Genomic DNA, 22,793 nt, shown 5'->3' with positions numbered 1-22,793 from the left:
CGATGGTGGTTCCAAGGATGAGTTTATCGGTGGGTAAGAGCGCCGACGGGAGTGAGAGGTCGCATCGGTTGCGGGATTCTGCCCTCGCGATGGGAGCGGACGTGAAAGCGCGTGTGGTCTCGTATTCGATGGTATTGTCCCCTTTGACCTGACTGCCTGCCGTTGTCTTTCAGTCGGGAGCTTCCAAGGCGCGGGACGCTAGGACGCCTGTCTTACGTCAGCAGCGGTTAGTTCTCCCCGTCGAACCACCACAACTTCAGAGAGCCACAGACGACGACTACCAGCTCCCGCAAACCGCATCCGCGCCCCAAAACTCTCCGTTCCCTCGAAACCGATTTCACAATGGCCGTCAAACCGATCACCGGCGTATGTGCTGCCATTGAGTGCTTTGGGCAGTAGTGGGCAGGTCGCTAATGACTGGATTGCAGATGCTCCGACGACAGGTCGTGCTCGACCTCTCTGTTGCTATGGGTGCGTAGAATCCTGGCGGTGCATGTGTGATATTTTGGGAGCTTGAAGAGCTCCACAGACATGCGCGCATCACCTCTAGAACTTGGCTAACGGCAATCGCAGGTCTCGGCCTCACTGCCGGCTACGGCTGGTGGTACGGTACGTGAATCATTCACTGGCGATGCGACTGCGCTTGCTATCGTCAGAATTACTTGCCGTGCCCGTACTTACTTTCCAAGGCTACCACGTCCCCGCCGTCCGTCACCGTGACGCCTTCTACCAGAAGCTCGAAGACGAGCGCGCGTCGGCTCTCGGCCAGAAATAAGCGACTACTCTTCACGAACCGACATCCCCTTTGTATCGACAGGTCTTGAAAACATAAAGTAGACACTAGCTGGAGATCAAGTGTATCATAAGTGGGGTGGATCTCTCGACAGCAAGCCAAATCAGACTCCGTCAAACGACCCCGCGTATGCGTGTCCACGTGTGATGTGTTCCGTGATTGTAGCGTTTCTTGCACGATTATCTAGTGTCGCAGTAAGCAGAGCTGCTTATTCACGTTGGAAGTTTGGCTGCACGTGCTCACAGCTTTCCACAAAGCACTGTCACACTGCGCACCCGACGCAGGAGTGGAATTTGGATTTGAGACGCCCTAATCTACATACCGCTACGAAATATGGTGCTGCACCCTCTCCAGGACCTTATCCCATGGTCTGCATTCTAGCTCTAATGTATCAAGTCTTTTGGACTCTGGTTTGTAAGCTGCCCTGATCATCACTGAATATATCTCCAGACTCGATGAGCATGCAACCTACTCGTCTCATATCACTTGGAGGGTACCAAAAAAAAAAGGGTGTACACAATTCATTGGTCAGGGCGCCGGAGGCTTTGATGTATATTGGACGAACCTGCAGAAAGCTAGCACCAGGGCTTGAGTGCCGTTGCGCGACCATAAGGTTTGATATGCTAACAAGTAGGTTGACGCAGCTGGTCTGCTTCGTCAGCCTGCTTATCTCACGTGAAGCTCCTGTGTTGTGGAAGGTAAGGCGATCCCGACATCTGCTTCAATGTTCGTCTCTGGTTCTGAAAACAACTGGTTGCTTGTACACAGAGCGTCGAACGTTTCAGGAAGCCTCTTCAGTATAGAAGAGATAGATGCAATGACGACAAGGTCGCTTTACCTAGGAGAGGGGCAGAGTACATCTTTTCTGCCTACGATTTACATAGTCAAGGAGCAGCGTTTTGTGGCTGCACTCATCGTTGTTATCTCACAGTAGCGACTGCACACGTTTGCATGGTCAAGAAAAAATAAAGTTAGATGTTTACCCACGATCGATAATCGATGAACAGGGCACGGACTAATCGTGAGCTGTGTTCCTGCCTTGTCATGTCGCATCACGAACATCAAATCTAACCACAAAGATCCTACATTGATTGTCGTACCACATGTTCTACAGCAGTAGATATTGTATAGAACATCCGGAAACGATTGATATCGAGAAATGGCAGTGCTCGAGTTTCAAGGCAATCCAGGAATCTCTGATGCATCGATGGTGGTGGTTACAAGTCGTCTCACCAAGCTATCACGAAACTGTTGATAGACTGCCATGACGCATCAGGCCAATGACGGAGCGATATGGGCTACGAGGCGCGACGCGACGCGTTGAATGCTACTTATTTCTTAGTTGTTAAAGCAAAAACAGTCCGATGTTCAGTTGCAAAAGGCTATGCAAGACGAAGCAGCGGTGGGGGGAGCAGAAACGTGTCAAACGCTGGATGCTATTGGCTGGGAACCAGGCTTTACACACAGGTTCCCTGGCGATCATGCCCAACTCATGGCGCTGCAGGGGAGCGTCGCTGCCAAGGATCGACGCGAACCCAGAGACTGGAGGCGCAGCGGCGTGGCAAGCGAGAGTCGCATCAGGAAAGATGGCATGTTCTATGGTCGGGGGCTGAAGGAGCTGCTCTCGATGCGGAGAGGAGCAGAAAAAGCAACATCAGGGATAAGAGGCGGATCTGAGAGGGCAAGATGACTGCTTTGACAGCGGCGTTTTTGGTTCGGAACGGGGTGGAGGACCCATAGCATAGCGTCCGGCGCTTTAGTGCGAGATGTGGATGACTAGTCCCTCACCATGTATTAGGGCAACGGGTGGCCGATCACCAGCAACCTGGCTTGGAGTTGAGGAGAGGATTGGGGGCGTCAGGTGGGCGTCCCATTTCATAGTTTGCAGCAATAATGGCATACGGGTACTTGTCTACTCTTATGGACTTGTGTCCATGGCAGATGACAGGACTATGCAATGGGGCACAGGCAGAAGCTGTCGTGAAGGCGATGGCGTCTTCTATTTGGCGAGGTGCCATCTGTCCTCGATAGGCATATTGGACGAGATGATTTGAGTGAAGGCGTTGGTGCCCTGACCACCGACTGGCGCAGATGACAGCTAAAGTGGCTAGCGAGCGATGGTAGTGGAAAAAGCAGCCGCACCCTCGCTCATCGAATAGACGGGCATGGCGCCATGAAGCCACAGGGCTCGACCAGACGTTAGGGATGAAACTCTGCAGTCGTCGACACGCACACCAGGCGCTGTATAGTAGAGCTGCCACAGTGATCAAACACCTGGCAAAGGCTAACAGACGGTGAACTACAGCAAGATGAGAGCAACGCATAGGCCGGCAGAGCGGGGAGGAGGGAAGACGACAAGAGCACATGGTTCGTCCTGCCACCAGAACTGCGGAAGATTTGGCGGGCCCCAGCCAAGCGCTAGCGCCATTCATTCGACGAACCTGTGATACCTGGTCGAGAAACGGGGGCGCAAGAGGCGCTTTGTTCCGCTCAGCAGTAACATGTTCACGTACATTTGCATGGACAGTCGTAAGCAAGTCCTCACAGCAACCATGGTCCTGCACATGTCTCGACAGCTGTTCCTTCCCTCTGGAGCATGACCACAGACGGACCGGGGCAGGAGCGTTAGAGGGCCTACCACTTGCAGGCTAGCGGATAGATCCCTGCAGTTGGACGAGGTAGGTGCGACGGGCGCGATTGCTGCACCTGGGCTGCGACGCACGCCCTCTTTCTGACGGCCTTTCGCAATCTTCCTCGCTCACCCACCCAAACACGTCTGGATTTGCATCTTCTACTTCTTCCTTGCTGCTCCAGCGATATCATCATTTGGATAGCTGCATCTTGTCTCCATGGACACGTCGTCTTGAAAGCTGCAGCTGCGTAATTTAGGCGCCGTCGTTTGGGTCCACGGGTGCTGCGCTAACCTTGCGCCCTGTCCGCAAGTGTCGATCAGTCTCGAGCCGCAGCTGGCGTCGTCCTTTCGAGCCTCCGCCCTTCACTCACCTAAGCCTCACTCCAGGTGAGCAGCTGTGGCCCTGCCTTCTCTCACATCCTCCCTTCAGAGCTGCAGGCCCAGGCTCTCTTCCACGACACTCGACACGCTTCTCTCTCTGGACGCTCGCATCTTCGCCAACGTCACCATCACTGTCACCGCCCCATCTTCGGTCTCACCAAGTCGTCTACTCGACACCAAACACGACGCCTCGACGCTGTAGTCGTCCCACCGCTCGCCGCATCAGTGAAACGTTCGGCCTGCATGAGTGCTGCTGTTCACTGCACTTCCGCGGCACTGCACCGCTGCATTAACCCTTCGCGCCTCCGCCAACCCGCGACATAGCGCGCCTTTCACCCTTCGCGCTCCACCATGAACAACCCCAACATGCAACAGAACGGCATGCAACAGAACCGGGCCACGGCGGGACTCCATCACTTCATTCAGCACTATCGCGTCCAGCAGCAGCAGGGCAAGATCCCAAATGGCTGGCAGCAAGGCACACCGCCCGAAGAGCGCGGTCAACTGGCTCTCCAGTTCTTCACCCAGTATCGCCTGCTGAAGCCCGAGATCGCCGAGGTCGAGTCGATGCGCGCCGCCCTCCAATTCGAGACGCAAACCTTCATGTCTTCATCAACAAAGGACCAATACGTCTCCAACATCAAGCAAAAGCTCATCGTCATGACTACAGCACGACAACAACAATTACAGCAACGCATGCAAGGCGGCGCACCCAACAATATGAACAACCCGATGAATGGTATGAACGGCATGAACCCCGCCCAGATGAACATGATGAATCAGATGGGTCAGCAAGGCCCCAGGCAGGGAACCCCGCAACAGTTCAACCCTGCCTTTCCGAACGCCCAACTCCAACGGCCGATGCAGGTTTCACCTGTTCCCATGACCCAAGGCCAGTCATCGATGGGTGTGAATGGTGCAAACCCCGCCAATATGTCCCAACCGGGTCAAAACAACCAGCAACCGAACATGCAGGCCAATCAGAACCAGCAGCAGAGTCGCCAGGACCAAATGATCATCAACCAATTCGCGAAGAAGTTGATGGACACTTGTAAAGAGGAGGTTCGGCTCAAGTTCGAGGCCGATATTCGAGCTTGGCCTGAGGACAAGAAACAGCAGTTGCTCGCCCAGGGCGTCAACCCTCTCTTCCTCCGCTTCCGACAACATGCTGACATGCTCTACCGAAGAGGCGCCCTCAATCAGCAGGGAGCTGGTCAGAATGCTGGCGCCATGCAGGGAGCTGCTCAGCCGAACCGGATGCAGGGCCAGCAGATGAACATGGGCCAACGTCAACCTAATCAAGAGTTTGACTTCACTGAAATAGCAAATCGGCAAATGGAAGCTATGCGCAGCCAAGACCAGGGCACCACGGTGGTACCTGCAAGCAACAACCCGAACAATGGCGGTCAGATGGGTGGCTTCCCAGGCCAAAACTCGCAACAAAACCAACCTCAAAATGCTATGGCTCAGCAGCGTCAAGCTGCCGAAGCATTCCACCGCCAACAGCAGGCGCAGCAAGCGCATGCACAAGCCCAGGCTCAGGCGCGGTTGGAACAACAACGGCAGCAACAGGCAGCTCAAGCGCGCAACCAACAGAATCAACTGCTCCAGGGCCAAATTGGCGGGTTAAATCTCCCTGGAGGTTCGCAACAAGCTAGTCCTGCTATGCCTATGCTCAATCGACCGATGCCTCCACCAGGACAATCAGGACCTCCCGGAACACCACAACAGCAACGGCCTCCTCAAGCTCATGTTCCCATCATGACGCCTCAACCCGGCCAGGCTGACCCCAACCTATCCGAGCTTATGCGCCAAGCGCAACAAAGAGCTGCCGCTGTCCAGCAGGCGAACCAACAACCGCTGACCGATCAGGTTCGTATGAACATGATGCCGGCCGACCTCGACCCCAACGTAAAGCAACAACTCCTCAAGGTCCCGGAGCCCCAGTTCCGTGTGATACTACAGAGTTACATGATGAATCTTCGTCGCAGCAATGGAATGCAAAACGGCGCTTTTCCACCGGGTCAACCCAATACCGGCCAGCCGAACATGCCGTTCAACCAACAGCAACAACTGCCGCCTGGCATGGCTGGCCAAATGCTCGGCGGTCCCAACATGCAGAACATGGTTCGCTCTGGCATGAATCTCGGGCAGCCACAACCTGGAGCTGGGCCACAACCTGCTATGGGGGCGCAGCGTCCGCCTATGCCATCTCAGCAGCAGCGTTTGCAAGCTGCTTCCAACTTACTACGAGCCAATCCTGGTATCATTCATGCTACTGACCCTAAACCATTCCCTCCGAACGTCTTGAACAACTCCATTCGGAACAGTCTTCCTCAGGATGTCAGAACATGGCAGCAATTGAAGTTATGGGCTAGCCAAAATCCCGCTCTGGTACCGGGTGTCGATAGCCAGAAGCTGCTCATGCTACAAGTTCTTCACTTCCAGGACATGGTGAGACAGTCCGGCGGCGTAACGGGTGTCCATCCTACTCCACAACCTGGTCATGGGCTTGCTCCACCGGCGCAAGTCAATCCCAACCAAGGTCCTATCAGGACACCGCAGCAGCAACAGAATATGCCGAACATGGCAGCCCTTCAAGTCACCCCACAGGACTTGCAGCAGTTCCGTGCAAGAATGGCAGGCCAACCACAAGCCAACCTACCAGACGATCAACTACGAGGCTTTATGATATCAATGAGAATGAAGAACCTGCAGCATCAGAGGCAACAACAGGCGCAATCTGCAATGCTCAATCAACAAGCCCAGCGCAATCAAGCGCAGCCGCCAGTCAACATGCCGATTCAGCAGCATCAGCCCAACCGTCCACCGACTGCGCAACCTCCGACACAAGCTACACCCCAGCCAAAAGCAGCGGCCAGACCACAACCACAATCGCAGCCCATGCAATCGCAACCCTCCAACAACGCTGGGAACAAAGGCACGAAGCGACCGAACGAGGATGCTGCGGAATCAGGCAACGATGCCACGCCACAAGCTGCTGCTATGGCATCTTCAAAGTCTCAGCCTGGACTCAATCTTACGCACGAGCAAATGTCCAAACTCACCCCTGCTCAACACGCTCAGTACAAAGCTCAGTTACTAAAGGCCCAAGATGCCTCAAACAACAAGATGCAGCAGCAACGAGGTGCCGTGGTTAATCACGAAGAACTACGGCAACGAATGGCAGACCCGACAAGGACACGACAATTCAAGCAGCTTATGGATGAGGTAGAGAAGAGCGTTCCCGCTAGACAACCTGTGCAGCTGCCGCCGCAGATGCGAGTACCTCTACAGCGATCATTGAAAGAACAACTTCATCGGCTAAAGCAGGTGGATCAGGCCCTACGCATCTTCCATGCCTCGTACGACTCCTCTGAGCCCGAGCAAGTTCTCCGCCAGATCATGACATCCCGCGTGCTCTTGTATCAACAGTTCGACCAGGCTGACGGAACGCTTCACCCTCAAGTCACTCTGACTATTGAAGAGTTCAAGAATCACATGGGCGCAACGCTCAAATTCGTTGCTAAGATTATGGAAAAGGTCAAGCAGCAATCAGCTGCCTCGCAGCCGCAGCCTCAGGGTGGTTCGAATGCCCCGCCCGCTCAACTTAATGCCGCAAATCTGAAAATCGTAGAACAACAAAACCGCAGCCAAAAGGCTCCTTCCGCCCCTACCACCGACCGACCACCGTTCGCCATCGGAGCTGATTCGGGTCACGGAGCAGCACACTATTTTGAGGGCGCGAGACCAGTCACGAACCTCGTGTTGCCCGAGAAAAAGCGCGCGAAGCTCGAGGGTAGCCAAACCTCTACTCCGGGTGCTAGAGCGTCGCCCCGAATTGGTTCAGGGACAGGTAACTCGCCTGAGCTCAAGAGGCAACCACCGCCCAATGTACCCCAGCGACCGACTTTCCGATGCAACGATGCGAGCTGCGAGTACTCCGTCCGGGGCTTTGATACTCAAGGCGAATTAGAGGCGCATAGCCAAATACATGCAAAGGTCGAGAACCCGATGCAGTTTGCACTGGACTCGATGGCCGATTATCTTGAAATTGACCAGAAGACTGGCGAATCGAAGGTCGACCAGAACACTGTAAAGCGCGCCTCGAAGCCTGCCCCAGCTGCTCCACCAGCACCGCAACAAGCTGTTAAGCCAGGGCAAACTCCTGGCACTTCGCACAACGTTGCCACTCCAGTTGGACAACAAGCGACTGCTACGGCTATGACTCGCGTGCCAACACAAACAGGTGTCAAAGACTCACCATCATCGAACCTACTCAAGACACCCCAGGCGATGACAAAAGTGGCCACTCCTGGCTCGGGTGCTCGTGGCAAACCTACACCTGCCAGCATTCCCAAATCAGCACCGAAGGAGCAACAGGTGACAGCTCCAGAGCCTGTGACCAAAGAAGAAGAGCAGAAGCCACAACAACCAATGTTGCCAATGTCTCTCCTTGACTACTCCTATGAAGACACATTCGCGGCTCTCGATGCGAACGGACCTTTCACAGTCATGGATCTCAAGGACGAAGACAACGCCTGGGCACTCCGTTCGCGACCCGCCTCCCCATCGGCTACACCCGAGTCCTCCAACAAAGACACACCTTCCACACGACAGTCGGACATTTCGGAGAACGATAATCTCTTCATCAACATTGATCTCAAGGACGCCGACATGCCTGATGCCTGGGCAATGACGATGACCGGCGATGCTCTCCCAATAGATCTACAGCTTTCTGAAGACTTGCAGAATCTTGGCGTCATTCTTCCTCCCATGGACAGCGAAGACATGATGCTCTTTCCCGACTATGGTCCTGGAACTATGATGGACCTCGACATGCTCGAGAAGACCATGGATAGCATGGGTGGAACACTCGATCCATCCATGCTATGAGCCCAAATCTCATCATCTTTTTTTTCGATTTCATTTCATCTATTCCGCATATACCTGCGACTATTCTGTTGCCCTCGGGCTTTGTTTATGTACCTGCCATGTACTATGATTTCACTCGCTCTTTGGCTTATGCTGCGTCTGTTTCTGCATGGTGTTCGGAATTGATTACGGCCTGTTACATATGTATGAGCAAAGCTTAGCTGCTGATGTGGGCTCATGGCGCTATCTATGCTGCAATGGGAAAAGTGGGAATCTATACAACATTTGGGGTGACTTTTGCAACTCGGTCTCGTGTTTGGGTATCTCATGTTTGGCATTGTTTGTGGATATTATACCCCGTCTTCCTGTCACTTCCGGGTTTTGTAGTGCAGGGAAAGTAGTATCTGGAATTGTATTCGCGTTTCGATTTCGTAACAGATGTTGCCTGCTGGGATCATAACACAGGGTGACGTGATTGTGCTATGTGATGTAGTTTTGCAAACAATGACTGATCTCAATGAACAAACGGTTACGATAGAGATTAGAACTTGTTCAATATTGATGTCGATGTTCATCTCCTGACGATGTGGGTAGGTGTGACGTGATATACGCTACGACAACCCCCCCATTTCCATGGATCTTCTCCAGACATGTTGTCAGAGACTCGTCTGGAAGCACACGTACCACGGTATAGTTAGCGAGTCCGCATCGTGCACGCCGGGATCCATTGCACCTTTTCTCCACACACCTCCCCTTATAGACGACCCCACCGAACGCCTGGCACTGGTGCACATGACGGCTGGCGGGTAAGGCCGAGATGGGCAAGTCGACGATGACCCCCTTTCTAGAACGCGAACCATCGTACCAATATGGATACGGTAATGTAAAGAATAACGTTTGGTTCTGACATTGCATGATGCAAGGGGCGTGTCATGGACTTGCAGCTGGCACCGCACGTATCCATGGTACTAAGTATTAGTGTTTCGGCGAAAAGATGGGGTGAGATTCGGATTCCCAACGACAATTGTTTCCTCTTTTGCCTCTCCCAACATGATCCAAGCAAAGATGTGCGGACAAGGCCGACTATGATGCGAAAGTTAAAAGAAGAAAGAAATTTCATACGGCATTATGACGTTTGCGTTCCTCGCCTCCGGGACTCCCGCTTCCCTTGCCCTACTTGGTGTTGGTTGATGATGGCGGTTATGCAGGGCAAGAGGCTGAGCAGGCGTGGCGAAGGCGAGAAGCAGTTGCTATTCTCGGCATGCTGCATGGCGCGCATTCGCAGGTATGCCACGCGATGAATTTTTTTCGAGGAGCCATGAAATGTGTCAGCGCTTTGTCGGACTGCGCGAGTTGGACAAAGAGTGCAAGGCGGAATTTGGGATTTCTTTTTCTGAAGCGGTTAGAGAGGGCGTAGGCGATGCATGTTGGTGGTGCTGCGGGTAAGCTGCTATTTGCAGTTTGACAATGGTTGCAAGGTTGCGATCAGCTGGGTTCTGGGTTCGGAATGATTCCGAGTGGTGAAGGTTTTGGTGAAGAGATTTGGGCGGTGAGAGCCCTATCGGTCGGTGAGATGACGGGTGAATGGGTATGGGCAACGCGATGGACAGGGTCTTAGTTGTGGGTCTGGGGTAAAGATGTCTGCAATTTGCTCGGTTGGACTGCCTAGCTAGGGATGAATTGGGATTAGGCGAACTATGTCGGGCAGGAATTGGGTTGTTTGTGATGGGCGTACTTGTGGAGATTAGAGATTGCGATGTTCGTGATGATGACTGGAAGCCTTGCCACAATGCATGGCAACAAGACGACACGACTACAACAAAAGAAGACGAATGTAATAATATTTCATTTGTATCATGGTAGACGTGATTTGTCAGTGCGCCTTCATGTCATCTTCGATCTCGACCTTACACCTTCCTTCTGGAAGCCAACGCCAAGGAGCATGCATATGCGCGTCACCGCTAGGAAATAAACGAACGGGACGTTCCCCAGATCAATGGCGTTCCATTGCCAAAAGGCCCAGTAGATGTCGCTTCCGACGGGCAGCACAGTGAGTAAATGTCCTAGGTCGGCGAGAAGCAGACCGATTAAGAAGGTCTTCCAGACCTTGACGTCTGCTGTGGCGCGCAAGACGGCGGCTTCCAAAAAAGCAAGTCCTAGGTACAAATTCGCTAACTGTGACATGACTATGGATGTTGAGATGGGAACCGAGACGCCCGGTGAGCTGGCTGCATGCGTTAAGTCCAGGTAGGTGGATTGGAAGAAATGCGCATAGATGGCGCCAGTGAGGATCGAGGCAGGCTCGAGCCAGCAAAAGACGAAGCGATAGACGCTGGGTATTGCTGGCGCAGGTGGAGCGGACGATGCCATGATGTTTGGGCGATGGTTTGGCTCGGTTTCGCGTGGTCTAGGTTGTGTGCTCAACGCGATTCACGATGGTGTACCGTGAAGCGACTACGGCGTACCGTGGGAGCGGTGTAGCAGAAGAGACGCAGGAGGCAGTGTAGTGGCAGGATGGCGGAGAAGCCGGATGCAACAGCAAGTGGTTGAGCGGTACTCTCGTACGTAGCAGCACGTCGACGGTGTGTGTAGTGCTGGCATGATAAGATAAGTCGTAATTTGCAGGGGTGGGTCCCATCTGGAGTTGCTTTGGTGAACAGACCACGTTCGGGAGGCACTTGAACCGGCTTGAGATCGGCTGAGTCTCCTGGCCTAGTGTGTGGCACGTTGTCTGGCGTTGTTAACAAGCTCTGTTTTCCCTTCTCCTAGGTACTAATACTCGTGCTATAAACCTCCCGTTTTCGACCTTTCCGTATTCTTGCTTTCCGCCGCCGTCCACCCTTCACCCTCCCTTTCCCTCGCAGCCACGCATTGCTGTGCACGCTCTCTTAATCGACCGCCCTACCCTGTCCTGTCCAGCGTCTTGTTGTTATCCTGCGACGTTAGGATTCGCTCTCTGTTTCGAGTTTCGCCCTTCACCGCAACTCTTAGGGCTTAGCTGTCAACATCCCTGGGAGCATGTATCGCAGGCAGTCCATCCTGTCGCACCGACCCAAGACCTCTTCCGACGTTGACGACGACAACGCCTACGCTACTGCCGTTCCACCACCGCACACGATGAAGCGAACCATCTCGCAGACATTCCCTACCCACTACCAGCACGACATGAAAGACACCAACATGTTGGACGCCGTCAACGAAGCCACCATGGCCGCCGACGGCCTGTCGCAACATTCACAGGCCAGCTCCTTCTCGCGGGCGTTTGGTGCCGTCGCTGGCAGTTTCACGCGCCAGAAGACGCGCCGGCGCATGTCGTCTGTGTCTTCAGCAACACCCGCACAGCGTCGTCGGGGGTCCATTCATTCCTTATTCGAGTCTTTACCCTCCTCAAGCGCTAGCCAGAAGCCTACCACGGAACCACAACCGCGAATGCCCCTGCAACACCAAGATTCTGGCATTCCCACTTTTCAACTGCAACCACAAAGCACAAGCTCAAAGGCTTTTGCTCCCTTCAGGCGACTTAGTAGCATGCGCCGCCGCCCCACAGCTTCGGGACCATCGACAGACGTTACCAAGGCACTTTTCTCTTCTCCTCCCGTCTCCTACCCCAGCCAATCCGTACCGGGCGCCGCCGCACGACAAGCAGCCGCTGCAGCCAACCAGGACCGCCAGAACCAGATACGACGCGAGCAAGAACACACCCACCGCTTCCTCAATGGCCTCATCACCACGTCGATGCGTGATGACGACATCAAGGACAACGAGAGCGGTGTGGACATGACATGTGCTTCTCCCATTGTTCGCGCCGACAGTGTTACCGAGAAGAAGATGAGTAAGTTGTTTAGTTATCTACCGTTGGAGCCACGCTAATTGTGTTACAGTTGATCCTTTCCAGCGCCTACCTGCTGAGCTTGCTACTACTGTCCTTTCGAATCTCGATGCCGCATCTCTCGTACGTGCCGAGCGCGTCTCTCGCAGCTGGAACGAACACGCATCGTCGCCGCACGTCTGGCGAAACGTCTTCCTCCGCAAACACGAACCCGAAGTACACGTCTCTCCTGCGCCCATACAGATGGGTAGTCTGGGTACTGGCAAGATGGCAGGTGGCAACCCGGCGCCTGCTCAAGACTGGAAGCAGATGTTCAGAGCGAGAAGCACAATCGACGCCCGATGGAAGGCTGGCACGCCGGCTGCCATTTACCTCAATGGCCACACAGATAGCGTCTACTGCTGCCAATTCGACGAAAACAAGGCCATCACCGGTTCGCGCGATCGAACCATCCGTGTGTGGGACCTGAAAACCTACAAGTGCATCCGAGTATACGGCGGTCCCAACCACCGCCCAACGGCAAACACACCACCGCCCATGGAGGAGCGACCGGAACGCGTCATTAGCCACGCTTCGCTCAATGGAACAAAGGTTGGCAACGAGATATACACCGTTCCCGCCGATTACCACGATGCCTCCATCCTGTGCCTACAGTACGATAGCGAGATTATGGTCACCGGATCTTCAGACTACACTTGCATCGTTTGGGACATTACTGGCGATGAATACGTTCCTATGTACCGACTCCGTGGCCACGAGGCTGGTGTGCTAGACGTCTGTCTTGATGACAAGTACATCATCTCCTGCTCCAAGGACGCTATGATTAAAGTCTGGGACCGTAAGACTGGCAACTGCGTACGCACACTCAAGGGCCACCGAGGACCTGTCAACGCCGTCCAGCTACGCGGCAACTTCCTTGTTTCCGCTAGTGGCGACGGTGTAGCTAAGCTCTGGAACCTTGAGACTGGTGTTTCGATCAAAGACTTCCCGTCTGAAGACCGTGGTCTCGCAGCTGTTGAGTTCTCTGATGATGCAAAGTACGTTCTTGCCGGAGGCAACGATCACGTCGTGTACAAGTTCGATGCTTCAACTGGCGAGCTTGTCCACAGCCGTGTCAAGCACGACGGTTTGGTGCGATCCCTATTCCTTGATGCCTTCAACGGCCGCATCGTCTCCGGTTCGTACGATCAGAGTATACAAGTGTCCGACTACGAGACTGGACAAACATATGCAGTGTACAAGAACTGGACTACGAGCTGGATTCTCTCGGCCAAGAGCGATTACAGACGTGTCGTCGCTACCAGCCAAGACGGCCGGACTTTGATTTTGGACTTTGGCCACAATGTGCCGGGATCTGAATTGCTCGCTGGGTCGAAGTAATTGGTCGTGGTAGCTGGTCTGACAACCACAAAGATCCGGTCTGCGCCTGAACTCCACAGGTCCTCGCTGACCTTGTCGCACTATCCTCGCAGCAGTTCTTCCCGCCTCCGCCACATACTAAGCAATGTGGCATATATACCCCCCGTCTGCGGAAGGCTTGGGAGAGATAATGCATGCAGACATGAGCGCACAATAACAAGCTCGAGGACCAAAAGTTATGTTGTAGAAGATGAAGAGGTGTGATATTTTCTGGAGTCAAGCATAGCATTCATCGGCAGGCGTTCTCGTTATCTCCCATGCGTAGCTATTGATTCATTCCCATCCTTGTTTACCTCCATTCGTCCCGTTCTGTTTCATGTTGAACTTGCATTACTAGCATATATTTTGTGGGACGTGCCTCTTGCCACGTTTCCCTTGTATTTTTGCCAATTAGATTTCTCATTTGTTCTATTTTTTGGGTTCGGTTATAGGTGTTGTCGTGTATAGCTGTCGGGATGGCTATGAGTGAGCACCAAAAGGCGCTCTGTAATATCAGGATTATATGCTTCATTCTTTGTTCCTATGTGATGATCTGTCTGTAGACGACCCTGGTTTCTATTAACCGCTGCAGTGAAAACCCCACCACTGTTCATGAGGTTGGTGTTGAGGGTAGCAATTTAGTAAGTACTCATGCGAACGTCACAAATATTAGGAATGAAATAAAACCATCGTCATCATTTCAACGCAAAGGGTATACAAATCAAGTAACACAAAAGCCCATTACCAAGTCCCCCTCCTCATCCCCACCCTCTCCTTCGTCGCGGTGTCCATCCACGTATTACTCCTCCCCTTAGTCGCCTTGTTCGCCAGGGACATGACAAGCGGTATTTTCTTTCTCTTCCGCGAGTTCTTCTAGCTCTCATTGTTCTTTTCATCGAGACAGATGCACAGTGCAGCGATGAGCGCCATGTCTACGCCTGGTGCGATTTGCACGCCGTAGGTTTGCTGGCCGAAGAATATGTCTTTGCCGCTAAGGATTTTGCGGTCGATGCGGGCGACTACCAGACCTAATAATCTTTAGCATTGTGTTCCGCTTCGAGGAGTATTGTTGCTCAAATGGAGAGGAAAAGGGGTAGGGAGGGAGATACATACCGCCTTGGGCTTCATCCAGAATATCGGCCTGAGTATCGAAGAAGTTGCCGCGCATGGTGAGGACTTCTTGTTTCCCATTGGATGAAGCAAATGTCGCTGTTGCTTTGCTTCCCATTACTGCACCACGGTCAGTTGACATTCCATCTAATCATCACCACCCTTCCACCCTCTTTCCTCTTTCCTCCCTCTACTAGCATTAGAGGCGGAAACTTACGTTTAAAACTACTCTTAACCTCCATAATCTTTTCCCCCTTCGCACTCTCAACCACATACGTAGAATGGAGATGAAAATGCTCCTTCACAATACTACACAGGTGATTGCCCTGCATATCGAACATCTTCTTGCGACCAGTCAAACTCATGACTTTGCCTTCGACTTGGAGGACTGGCGTGCCATTTGCGAGCTTGATGCTGAAGCTGTCGCCGCTGAGGGAGAGGACTTTTTCTTTCAGGACAAGGGTTTCTGGGCGTGCGGCGAGGAACTGGGGGAATACGCCGATGGGTTGGGGGGCTGGAGCGAGAGAGGCCATGGTTGGTGGTGTGATGTTTATTGTTGTTGTCGTTGTTAATGTGTTTATTGCAAAAGGGCGGTTAGGTATGAGGGTAGGTCTGGAAGGATGGGGTCTGGTGTTGCACTGTTGAAAGTCTGAGAGAGAGTAGTAGAGTTAGGTATGACATTGTTGTAAGCATGAGCTTTTAATTGTTTTGACATAGGCAGCCTTACGTGACGCTAGCAAGTGCTTCCGACGATCGTGGGGCAGTGCTTGTGGTTAGGCAAGCACGGGTGAGGCTGAGTGTGGCCGATCACCCGACAACGCTGACATTGAGGAAGCGAGCTACCCTATCATGAGTCTTCGAAGATGATGCACAACACTTGGACGTGCGGGGTGAACGGTCATGCATGCTACGCTGACTGAAAATACAGCGGGCAGACTTCAGCTGATTGGCGAATCATGTCTATATGTCTGCTGAAAATAGACGCAGAGTACCTCGCATCACTGGTTCAACGTGGCGCACGCAGGTGTAGTTTGTAGTTTTTGTAAGACCGAACTTTTGAGTATTGGCAGAGACCATTATGAACTCCACCGAGACCTCTAGTCCCAAGTTCCTTCGCGCCCCCAAAATACATGACAAACATGGCAACCATATGCACAAGGCTGGCTTCGGGGAAGCTCAGCAAAGAATATATACACGGACCACAGAGCCGATATAAACAAACGGTCGAGACCTGAGGATTTCTCCATCAAGTAAAACCGGGGGTATGAAACTAGGCACCGCTCCCGACCCGGCAGTATCGTGAAGAATGGAAGCTGAGATGACTATGATAAAACAACAACAGTGGAGGAAACCGACAAGACATTAGTTCTGGGCCGTCAAATTGCGGCCGGATTAAGGACAGTATGTGGTGAGTAGTGGAACATGTCGAGCGGGTCCTGGGGTATACAAGACAAGACCGACGAGAGATGCGAGATGGTAGGTGCAGTGCAAGATAAGCAATACGCACGTTCATGCGTGTCGTGAGGTAAAACAAATGCTGAGCGAGAGTAAGAAGGCAACAAAGGACTGATGGGTCATTCAAACGTTCTCCGTAAACCGAGATGACCTGGATCCATCCGCAGAGGGCAGACTTCTACCAAGAGTGCCCCTTGGTGGGACATCGGGATTGGGAGATTGTGGTGGACTGAGGTAGTGGCGGTCCGCGAAGGGATTGCCGTCATCAGGATGCCGTATGACTGGTGTCCTGGCTGGACTGGGCCGAATGTTCATCTGTCCTGACTCTCGAGTCATTGAGCTGTCGCCGATCTCCTTGCCGAACTCCTTGGAGATACCGGGGCCGCCATAGATACCGTGTTCGTCTTGGTAGAAGGACGAACCAGACATTGTGCCGCCTTGAGAGAACTGGTCTGATGTCATGCCTTCACTAAACGCGGACGGAAGTTTGCGACCTGATACCCTTTGGAAGCTCCGCTCACCACCACTAAGGTTGGTCTCTGCTGTCTTGCCCGACATGGCAGAGAAGCGGTTCAAGAAGGCAACAGGAACCAGAGTACTGCTCGTAGTGGGTGCTTGCCTCATCGACTGGTTGTTGTCGGTGTGATCGTCGCCTGTGAGCTGTAGAGCACCACCCTGCTTTCGCTTGTGACGTCGCAGAAGCAGCAGTATTATGGCAAGGATGAGCGCGGCGCCGGCAAGACTGCCCACTACACTTCCAACCACTTGCGGGGTCTCGAGTGGAGAGGGACTGGTGCTAGCGTCCGCATCTGAGGCGGCTGCTGTGGTGGCAGCAGGGGCAAAGGCCGTTCCAGACGCATCACCACCGGCACCACCATAATATGCTGTTGTTGACGCTGCATCCGAGACAATCGCCGTGCTGCGAGTAACAGAAGAGTCCGCTGATGTCTGAGAAGATGGTGCTCTGCTAGACGAGGACACGGCCTGCAATGCAGATGTAGGTGCAGATGAAGATGAAGATGCGGAACGAGTTGGAACTGCTGCGATGCTTGCAATCAGTTCAGCCGATGTTGACGCGGAGATGCTGTCAAGGGAAGCGAAGGAGGAAGACGGCAGTAAAGAAGCGGTGCCTATGGAATGTCAGATAATGGTGATATCAACAGTGCCGTCCAACTTACTTGATATTGTTGAGTTCAAGATGAAACTTATTGCTGAAAGCGGTGCGGCATCTGGGGCTGCAGATGGAGTCGCAGTGCCTTCGGGACCGCCTGTTGGAATGGGAGATGCGCTCGCGAAGTCGGAGCTGACGGCGGCTTGGGCAACAGGGATACCTGTAGGGTATGGATACGCAGGAACGGTTGGAACAGCGAGATCACTGGGAAAAGGCGGAACCGCTGGAACGGATGGCAGCACAGGAAGCGCGACTGTAGGTACTGCTGGTACACCAGGTAACGGGGCGGAGGGAAGCGGCTGCTGAGCTGCGGGAACTACTGAGGGAGCTGATCCTGTTGGAGCTGCTGCGATGGCTGGGGCAGCTGGGGCAGTGGGTCCATTCGAGGCCTGAGGTGTGACAGGCGCCAAAGTCTCCTGAGCGACCAGGCTTCCGTTGGTGTCAACAGTCGCAACTACTTCGACGGCAACCGCCACTGTCTTGGTGTTCCCTAGCGCAGCGCGGCGGTGAAAGAAGCGATGACCTCTGCTCATGCTGTCTCCGCCTCTCGGACCAAGGATCAAACTCTCCTGATTGGGTTCCTCCTCCTCTTTCTCTTCAGATTCTGGCACACGTTCTTGGTGCGGCGGGACTATTTGCGCTCGGTGGCGGAAGCGCGAATCGACTCTGGATATCCTGGCGGGTGTGGCGACGGCGTCCATAAAGGTCTAAAGACCGGTCCAAGGCTATGTGGACTGTGGTGATGCTTCCAGAGTATCGGTGGCGAATTGGGCGGGTTCACGGAACATGTGTTGTAGAGACGGTAGGTGCAAATGAGCGGACGTAGAGGCTTCAGCCAATGCAGGGGTCCAGTCAATGGATTTGGGGGTGTTGTCGTGGGAGCGAGAGTGAAAGTGTCGAAAAGAATGGACGCCAGGTGACTGACTGAGGGATGGTCTGGACGGGCAACGATCAGCACTCACATGTCACGAGGGGTGAATGGCAGACATGGCGGGACAGAGCAGTGCAGAGCAAGATACGTACCTGAAGGCGATCAATAGTCCAGCATTTGCTTCGCGATGGTCGCGCGTCTGGAGCGGGCGGGCGGGCTGGTTATGGGGAAGCCGGTGGACGCAATTTCTAGCGTCGTGTATCCGAGAGGGTATGCTGTGCGCGGTGCAACGGAGTGGGACCAGATGTGGTGTCGATGTCGCGCGACGGCGGCTCCAAAGGCTGCGGTAGTAGCGGGCGTCGCTATCGTCCTGGGGGTCCCCTTGGCCGGAGTAGCGCTGGGTCCGTGAATTGTCGACGTCGCAGCGGAATCGTCGTGGGAGAGAAGGAGCAGAACGCTACAGCAGAGCGAGACATGCTGAGGAGACGAGAAACCGTTTGGGGTCGGCAGGCCGTTGGCACAGACCTTGTGGGACTGATTGGCCCGCAACCGAGATGATATGTCCAGGAATAGAAGGACCCACCCGTACACGATATGATGACACGCGCTCACCAACACAAATATGTCCAGACATGACGACTGGTGACGACGGCCAATCTCTGCAGTAATCTCTGCCTCGCCCACAATGTCGTCGTGCTTCATTCTTCGGCACTATCAGCTTCGGAGAATTGGCGTACCATGGTAGAGAAGGGTCTGCTAGTCAGCCGTCCCGCTTGCACCTGCAGTGGCGCCACACCAACCATCGACGGACTTTCAGGTACCGCATTCTGGAACGCTGGTATGCAGGTCCGTGGCCCACGCTGAGAAGTCTGTTATTCTTAGTTGCTGCCGTTGTATTGTCGCACCTGCCATTGTCGCACAAGCATCCTCGAGTCGGGCTAGACGCCTTAGGCCCATCGCTTGCTGCAATCTGCCGTCGTACCCTTCTAACCACAGGCGGCCCGTGTCGCTGTGTCTGGCGTATTGCCAAGCCGTCGTAGTGCTATTGTTCCGCTAGGGTGGCCTTCATACTTCACCACCAACATCACGAGCTTCATCTATGCAACGCGCCATCGTTAGCATGTTTACTCCAACCCCCTGACCAATCCGCGTCAGCAAACCACTGCGCATGAACACCATCTACCAAAAGACAAGGGAATCCACGCCTGTCCAATATTTTCATCGGGACCGCGTTGCCTTTCACCATGCTGCTTCACTCATTCATGACTTGCAGCGTCAGCGCGTTTGCGGTGCCTGACTATTCCTTCTCCAGGGTTAAAGGACAATAACAAATCTTAAAGCATGCCTTACTGCCTCAGTCTCAGTGATCAACGGCTATATGCTCGAGTCATGCAGCTTAAGACAGACATTCACATGGCCATCTCTGACACGGGCGCAGCCATGAAACGCGAACACAGGAATTGTTTGCATGCCAAGACACTCGTCGGCGAAGAGCTACAATTCCGTCGCAACCTTTGTCTTCAGATGCTGTTTCAAAGAGACTGTAGGCCTGCCTTCATTAGGTCCCACGCTCTGAATCGCGACTGCCGAATACCCAAACACTGCATCGGTTTGCGCTGGCTTCTTCTCTAGCTAAGATACATCCCATTGATTGCGCAAGGCTGGGTTCAGCTGTTGGAAATTCTATCGCAATGTCTAACCTGTTGTGCATACGTGAAGATGAATACGCCAAGTGGCGAGTGGATACGACATCCGCCGTATCGATACCGCCCTGCGTATTCTATGGACTGTCACGTTTACCCCACATTATTGCCCCTCCAGACTGAACATCCAACCAAGCTGCGCAAGCACTTTTCCAGTTTTCAAGTGATCGCCTGCTGTATATAATCTGTGACTATTCTCATGCGTGTCACCAATCCAGTAACAGGTACAGCTACACCCAACAATGACGTCGCCTCCAAGTCAAACACCTTCGAAACGGCCACCACCTCTTCCTCCACGAGACTCCTCAACCAGTGACGCGCCTCCGCCATACTCCATCATGGGCATTTCTTCGCAAGACCCGCGCTCCTCTTCAACGCAATCGCTCGTGCCAGATCCTGCGCAAGGCGACACAGGGCGACGGCGCCTGATGCTGGTATTCATCCATGGCTTCATGGGCAACGAAACAAGTTTCCGAAGCTTCCCAGCTCACGTGCATAATCTTGTCACTATCACACTCGCAGAATCTCATGTGGTTCATACAAAGATATATCCCAGATACAAGTCGAGAGACTCGCTCGAAATCGCGAGAGACAATTTCTCGAAATGGTTCGATTGTCCTATCTACAAACATGCTCAGGACTGACAGCTGTCAGGCTAGCCCCGCACGAAGATCAATGGACTGACGTTATTCTACTCGGTCATTCCATGGGTGGGTTACTCGCTGCAGACATTGCGTTAGTTTTTCGACATCGTATCATTGGAATCGTGAATTTCGATGTTCCGTTCCTAGGCATGCATCCCGGGATCATCAAGGCCGGACTAGGGAGCATCTTCAGTGCACCACCAAAGCCGCAAGACGCAATCGTGCAAGATGCGGACGTTGGGAAGAAGCCTAGCAGGATGAGTACGATTTTCAACCCCAAGCCAACAGACCCCAACTACAACCCGGCCTTCCCAAATGATGTTCACCTGGCGAACAGGAAAGGTTGGGAGAATAGCCTACACTGGCTTACCAAGCACTACAAGGACGGCTTGAAGGAGGCTACGAAAGGCCTCGTCAAGTCTCATTTCGAGTTTGGCAGCGCAATGGCCGACTACAAAGAATTGAAAGACAGATACGCAAAAGTGCGCGCATTAGAAGAAGATGACGAAAGCAAGAGGAAATCCGGTTATCCTCAAGCCCACATAGTACCTCGTGTACGCTTCGTCAATTACTACACTGCAAGTACTGGGAGACCCAAGAAGCCGAAATCTCCGAAATCATCCTCCCCAAAGTCGCCCTCTCCATCGCGGTCTTCCAGTCAGCAACTACGGCATCCTGATAGCAATATGAGTGCTTCAAGTGAAGCTTCACAACCACCACAGTCACAACCAGAGTATCAGGAGAGGTCTAGAAGTGCATCAGTCACATCATCAGAACCAGAGATGACTCATGTGCATCCCGAACCAATCGCAGATTATCCTGAATTATCCATTCAAGTCCAAGAGCATCGAGAGGATGGGGTTGTACCTGTCAATCCTGAAGAGCCCCTTACAGCCACCAGTCCAGTAGGGTCTCGAGCCTGGGAGGAATCAGCGCATGACAGCGCAGGCCCACCAAACTTACCAGAAATACCACCTATTCCACAAGAGCCACCATTCGTGGATTTGATGCAATTCTCTGACAAGGCCCAGCGCAAAGCTGCAGAGAAGGAGCACGATCAGGCACTGAAGGTGTACCAGAAGGCTGTCAAGGCGCGTAATAAAACGATTAATGAGCGGACCAAGATGGAGGAGAAATGGGCAAAGGAAAGAGCCAAGGAGAGCAAGGAACGGGAGAAGGAAGAGAAAAAGAGACAAGATGAGCAGGAAAAGGCAAGGAAAGAGAAGGAGAAAGAAGACCGGAAGAAGGAAGAGGAGGCAAATAACATGACAAGGGAAGATAGGCAAAGGCAGAAGGAAAGGGAACAGAGACAGGCAGAAGCTGATCAGAGGGAGGAAGAAGCGCGACAGAGGCAAAGAGATGCAGACTTGCGCGATGGAAAGATACCCGCAGAAGACACAGCTAGACATACACCAGCACCAACATCTGCGACGACCGAGTTGGAAGAAGATATTGGTGCTATGGAACTTGGAGATCATGAACCGGCCCAACAAGGCCATCAGGGTCCGTATGGTCGCTACGAATTTTCCCGTAGCGGGATCATGAGCCAGGAATCGCCAGACGACCGTGCGGATTCATCATATACCCTTTCCACAATGGACAGCCAAAACAGCCATCGACAGAAGACTGGCTTGGAAGAAAGCGCGCCCGCCAAACAAAAAAAGCTCAAGAAGTTCTGCATGCTACCACCCAAAGACGCGGATGGAAATAAAGACCCTACCTGGATACGAGTGTTCATGGAGAACATGGACGAGGTGACAGCGCACACCTCACTTTTCTTCATCAACGAGACATATGAAAAGCTTGTTGGAGATGTCGGTGCAAGGATCGAGGAATGGGTCAGAGAAGCGGATAGTGTGCGACTAGTGCGCGAGATGAGCGAGATGGAAGACATGAAGTAAATCTTGATTCAGCGTATAAGATACCCGAAT

The 22,793-nt window shown here is 53.2% G+C and overlaps 7 protein-coding genes across 7 annotated transcripts; 4 read left to right on the top strand and 3 right to left on the bottom strand.

Moving 5' to 3' along the window:
* Positions 1–342: 342 nt before the first annotated feature.
* Positions 343–775, top strand: ALTATR162_LOCUS10176 (uncharacterized protein; the record flags this gene model as incomplete). Its single annotated transcript, XM_043317812.1, has 4 exons — positions 343–366; positions 429–471; positions 574–609; positions 657–775. 4 exons carry the CDS (start codon positions 343–345, stop codon positions 773–775), a joined length of 222 nt encoding a protein of 73 aa, XP_043173747.1.
* Positions 776–4,157: 3,382 nt separating this feature from the next.
* On the top strand, positions 4,158–8,702 carry ALTATR162_LOCUS10175 (uncharacterized protein; the record flags this gene model as incomplete). The annotated part of the gene is made up of 1 exon (XM_043317811.1): positions 4,158–8,702. The coding sequence occupies one exon, from the start codon at positions 4,158–4,160 to the stop codon at positions 8,700–8,702; it is 4,545 nt and encodes a 1,514-aa protein (XP_043173746.1).
* A 1,863-nt stretch (positions 8,703–10,565) lies between these two features.
* Positions 10,566–11,051, bottom strand: ALTATR162_LOCUS10174 (uncharacterized protein; the record flags this gene model as incomplete). Its single annotated transcript, XM_043317810.1, has 1 exon — positions 10,566–11,051. The coding sequence occupies one exon, from the start codon at positions 11,049–11,051 to the stop codon at positions 10,566–10,568; it is 486 nt and encodes a 161-aa protein (XP_043173745.1).
* Positions 11,052–11,699: 648 nt separating this feature from the next.
* Positions 11,700–13,890, top strand: ALTATR162_LOCUS10173 (uncharacterized protein; the record flags this gene model as incomplete). The annotated part of the gene is made up of 2 exons (XM_043317809.1): positions 11,700–12,513; positions 12,563–13,890. The coding sequence occupies 2 exons, from the start codon at positions 11,700–11,702 to the stop codon at positions 13,888–13,890; spliced, it is 2,142 nt and encodes a 713-aa protein (XP_043173744.1).
* Positions 13,891–14,781: 891 nt separating this feature from the next.
* ALTATR162_LOCUS10172 (uncharacterized protein) lies at positions 14,782–15,551 on the bottom strand (the record flags this gene model as incomplete). The annotated part of the gene is made up of 3 exons (XM_043317808.1): positions 14,782–14,936; positions 15,022–15,138; positions 15,236–15,551. 3 exons carry the CDS (start codon positions 15,549–15,551, stop codon positions 14,782–14,784), a joined length of 588 nt encoding a protein of 195 aa, XP_043173743.1.
* Positions 15,552–16,596: 1,045 nt separating this feature from the next.
* ALTATR162_LOCUS10171 (uncharacterized protein) lies at positions 16,597–18,345 on the bottom strand (the record flags this gene model as incomplete). Its single annotated transcript, XM_043317807.1, has 2 exons — positions 16,597–17,603; positions 17,652–18,345. The coding sequence occupies 2 exons, from the start codon at positions 18,343–18,345 to the stop codon at positions 16,597–16,599; spliced, it is 1,701 nt and encodes a 566-aa protein (XP_043173742.1).
* Positions 18,346–20,460: 2,115 nt separating this feature from the next.
* On the top strand, positions 20,461–22,763 carry ALTATR162_LOCUS10170 (uncharacterized protein; the record flags this gene model as incomplete). The annotated part of the gene is made up of 2 exons (XM_043317806.1): positions 20,461–20,825; positions 20,873–22,763. The coding sequence occupies 2 exons, from the start codon at positions 20,461–20,463 to the stop codon at positions 22,761–22,763; spliced, it is 2,256 nt and encodes a 751-aa protein (XP_043173741.1).
* Between the last annotated feature and the right edge of the window lie 30 nt (positions 22,764–22,793).

The sequence above is a fragment of the Alternaria atra genome (assembly GCF_907166805.1).
Source record: "Alternaria atra isolate CS162 genome assembly, contig: 32, whole genome shotgun sequence".
Classification (NCBI taxonomy): domain Eukaryota; kingdom Fungi; phylum Ascomycota; class Dothideomycetes; order Pleosporales; family Pleosporaceae; genus Alternaria; species Alternaria atra.
The sequence above is the reverse complement of the archived record's forward strand: the minus strand, read 5'-3'. Positions and strand labels throughout refer to the sequence as shown.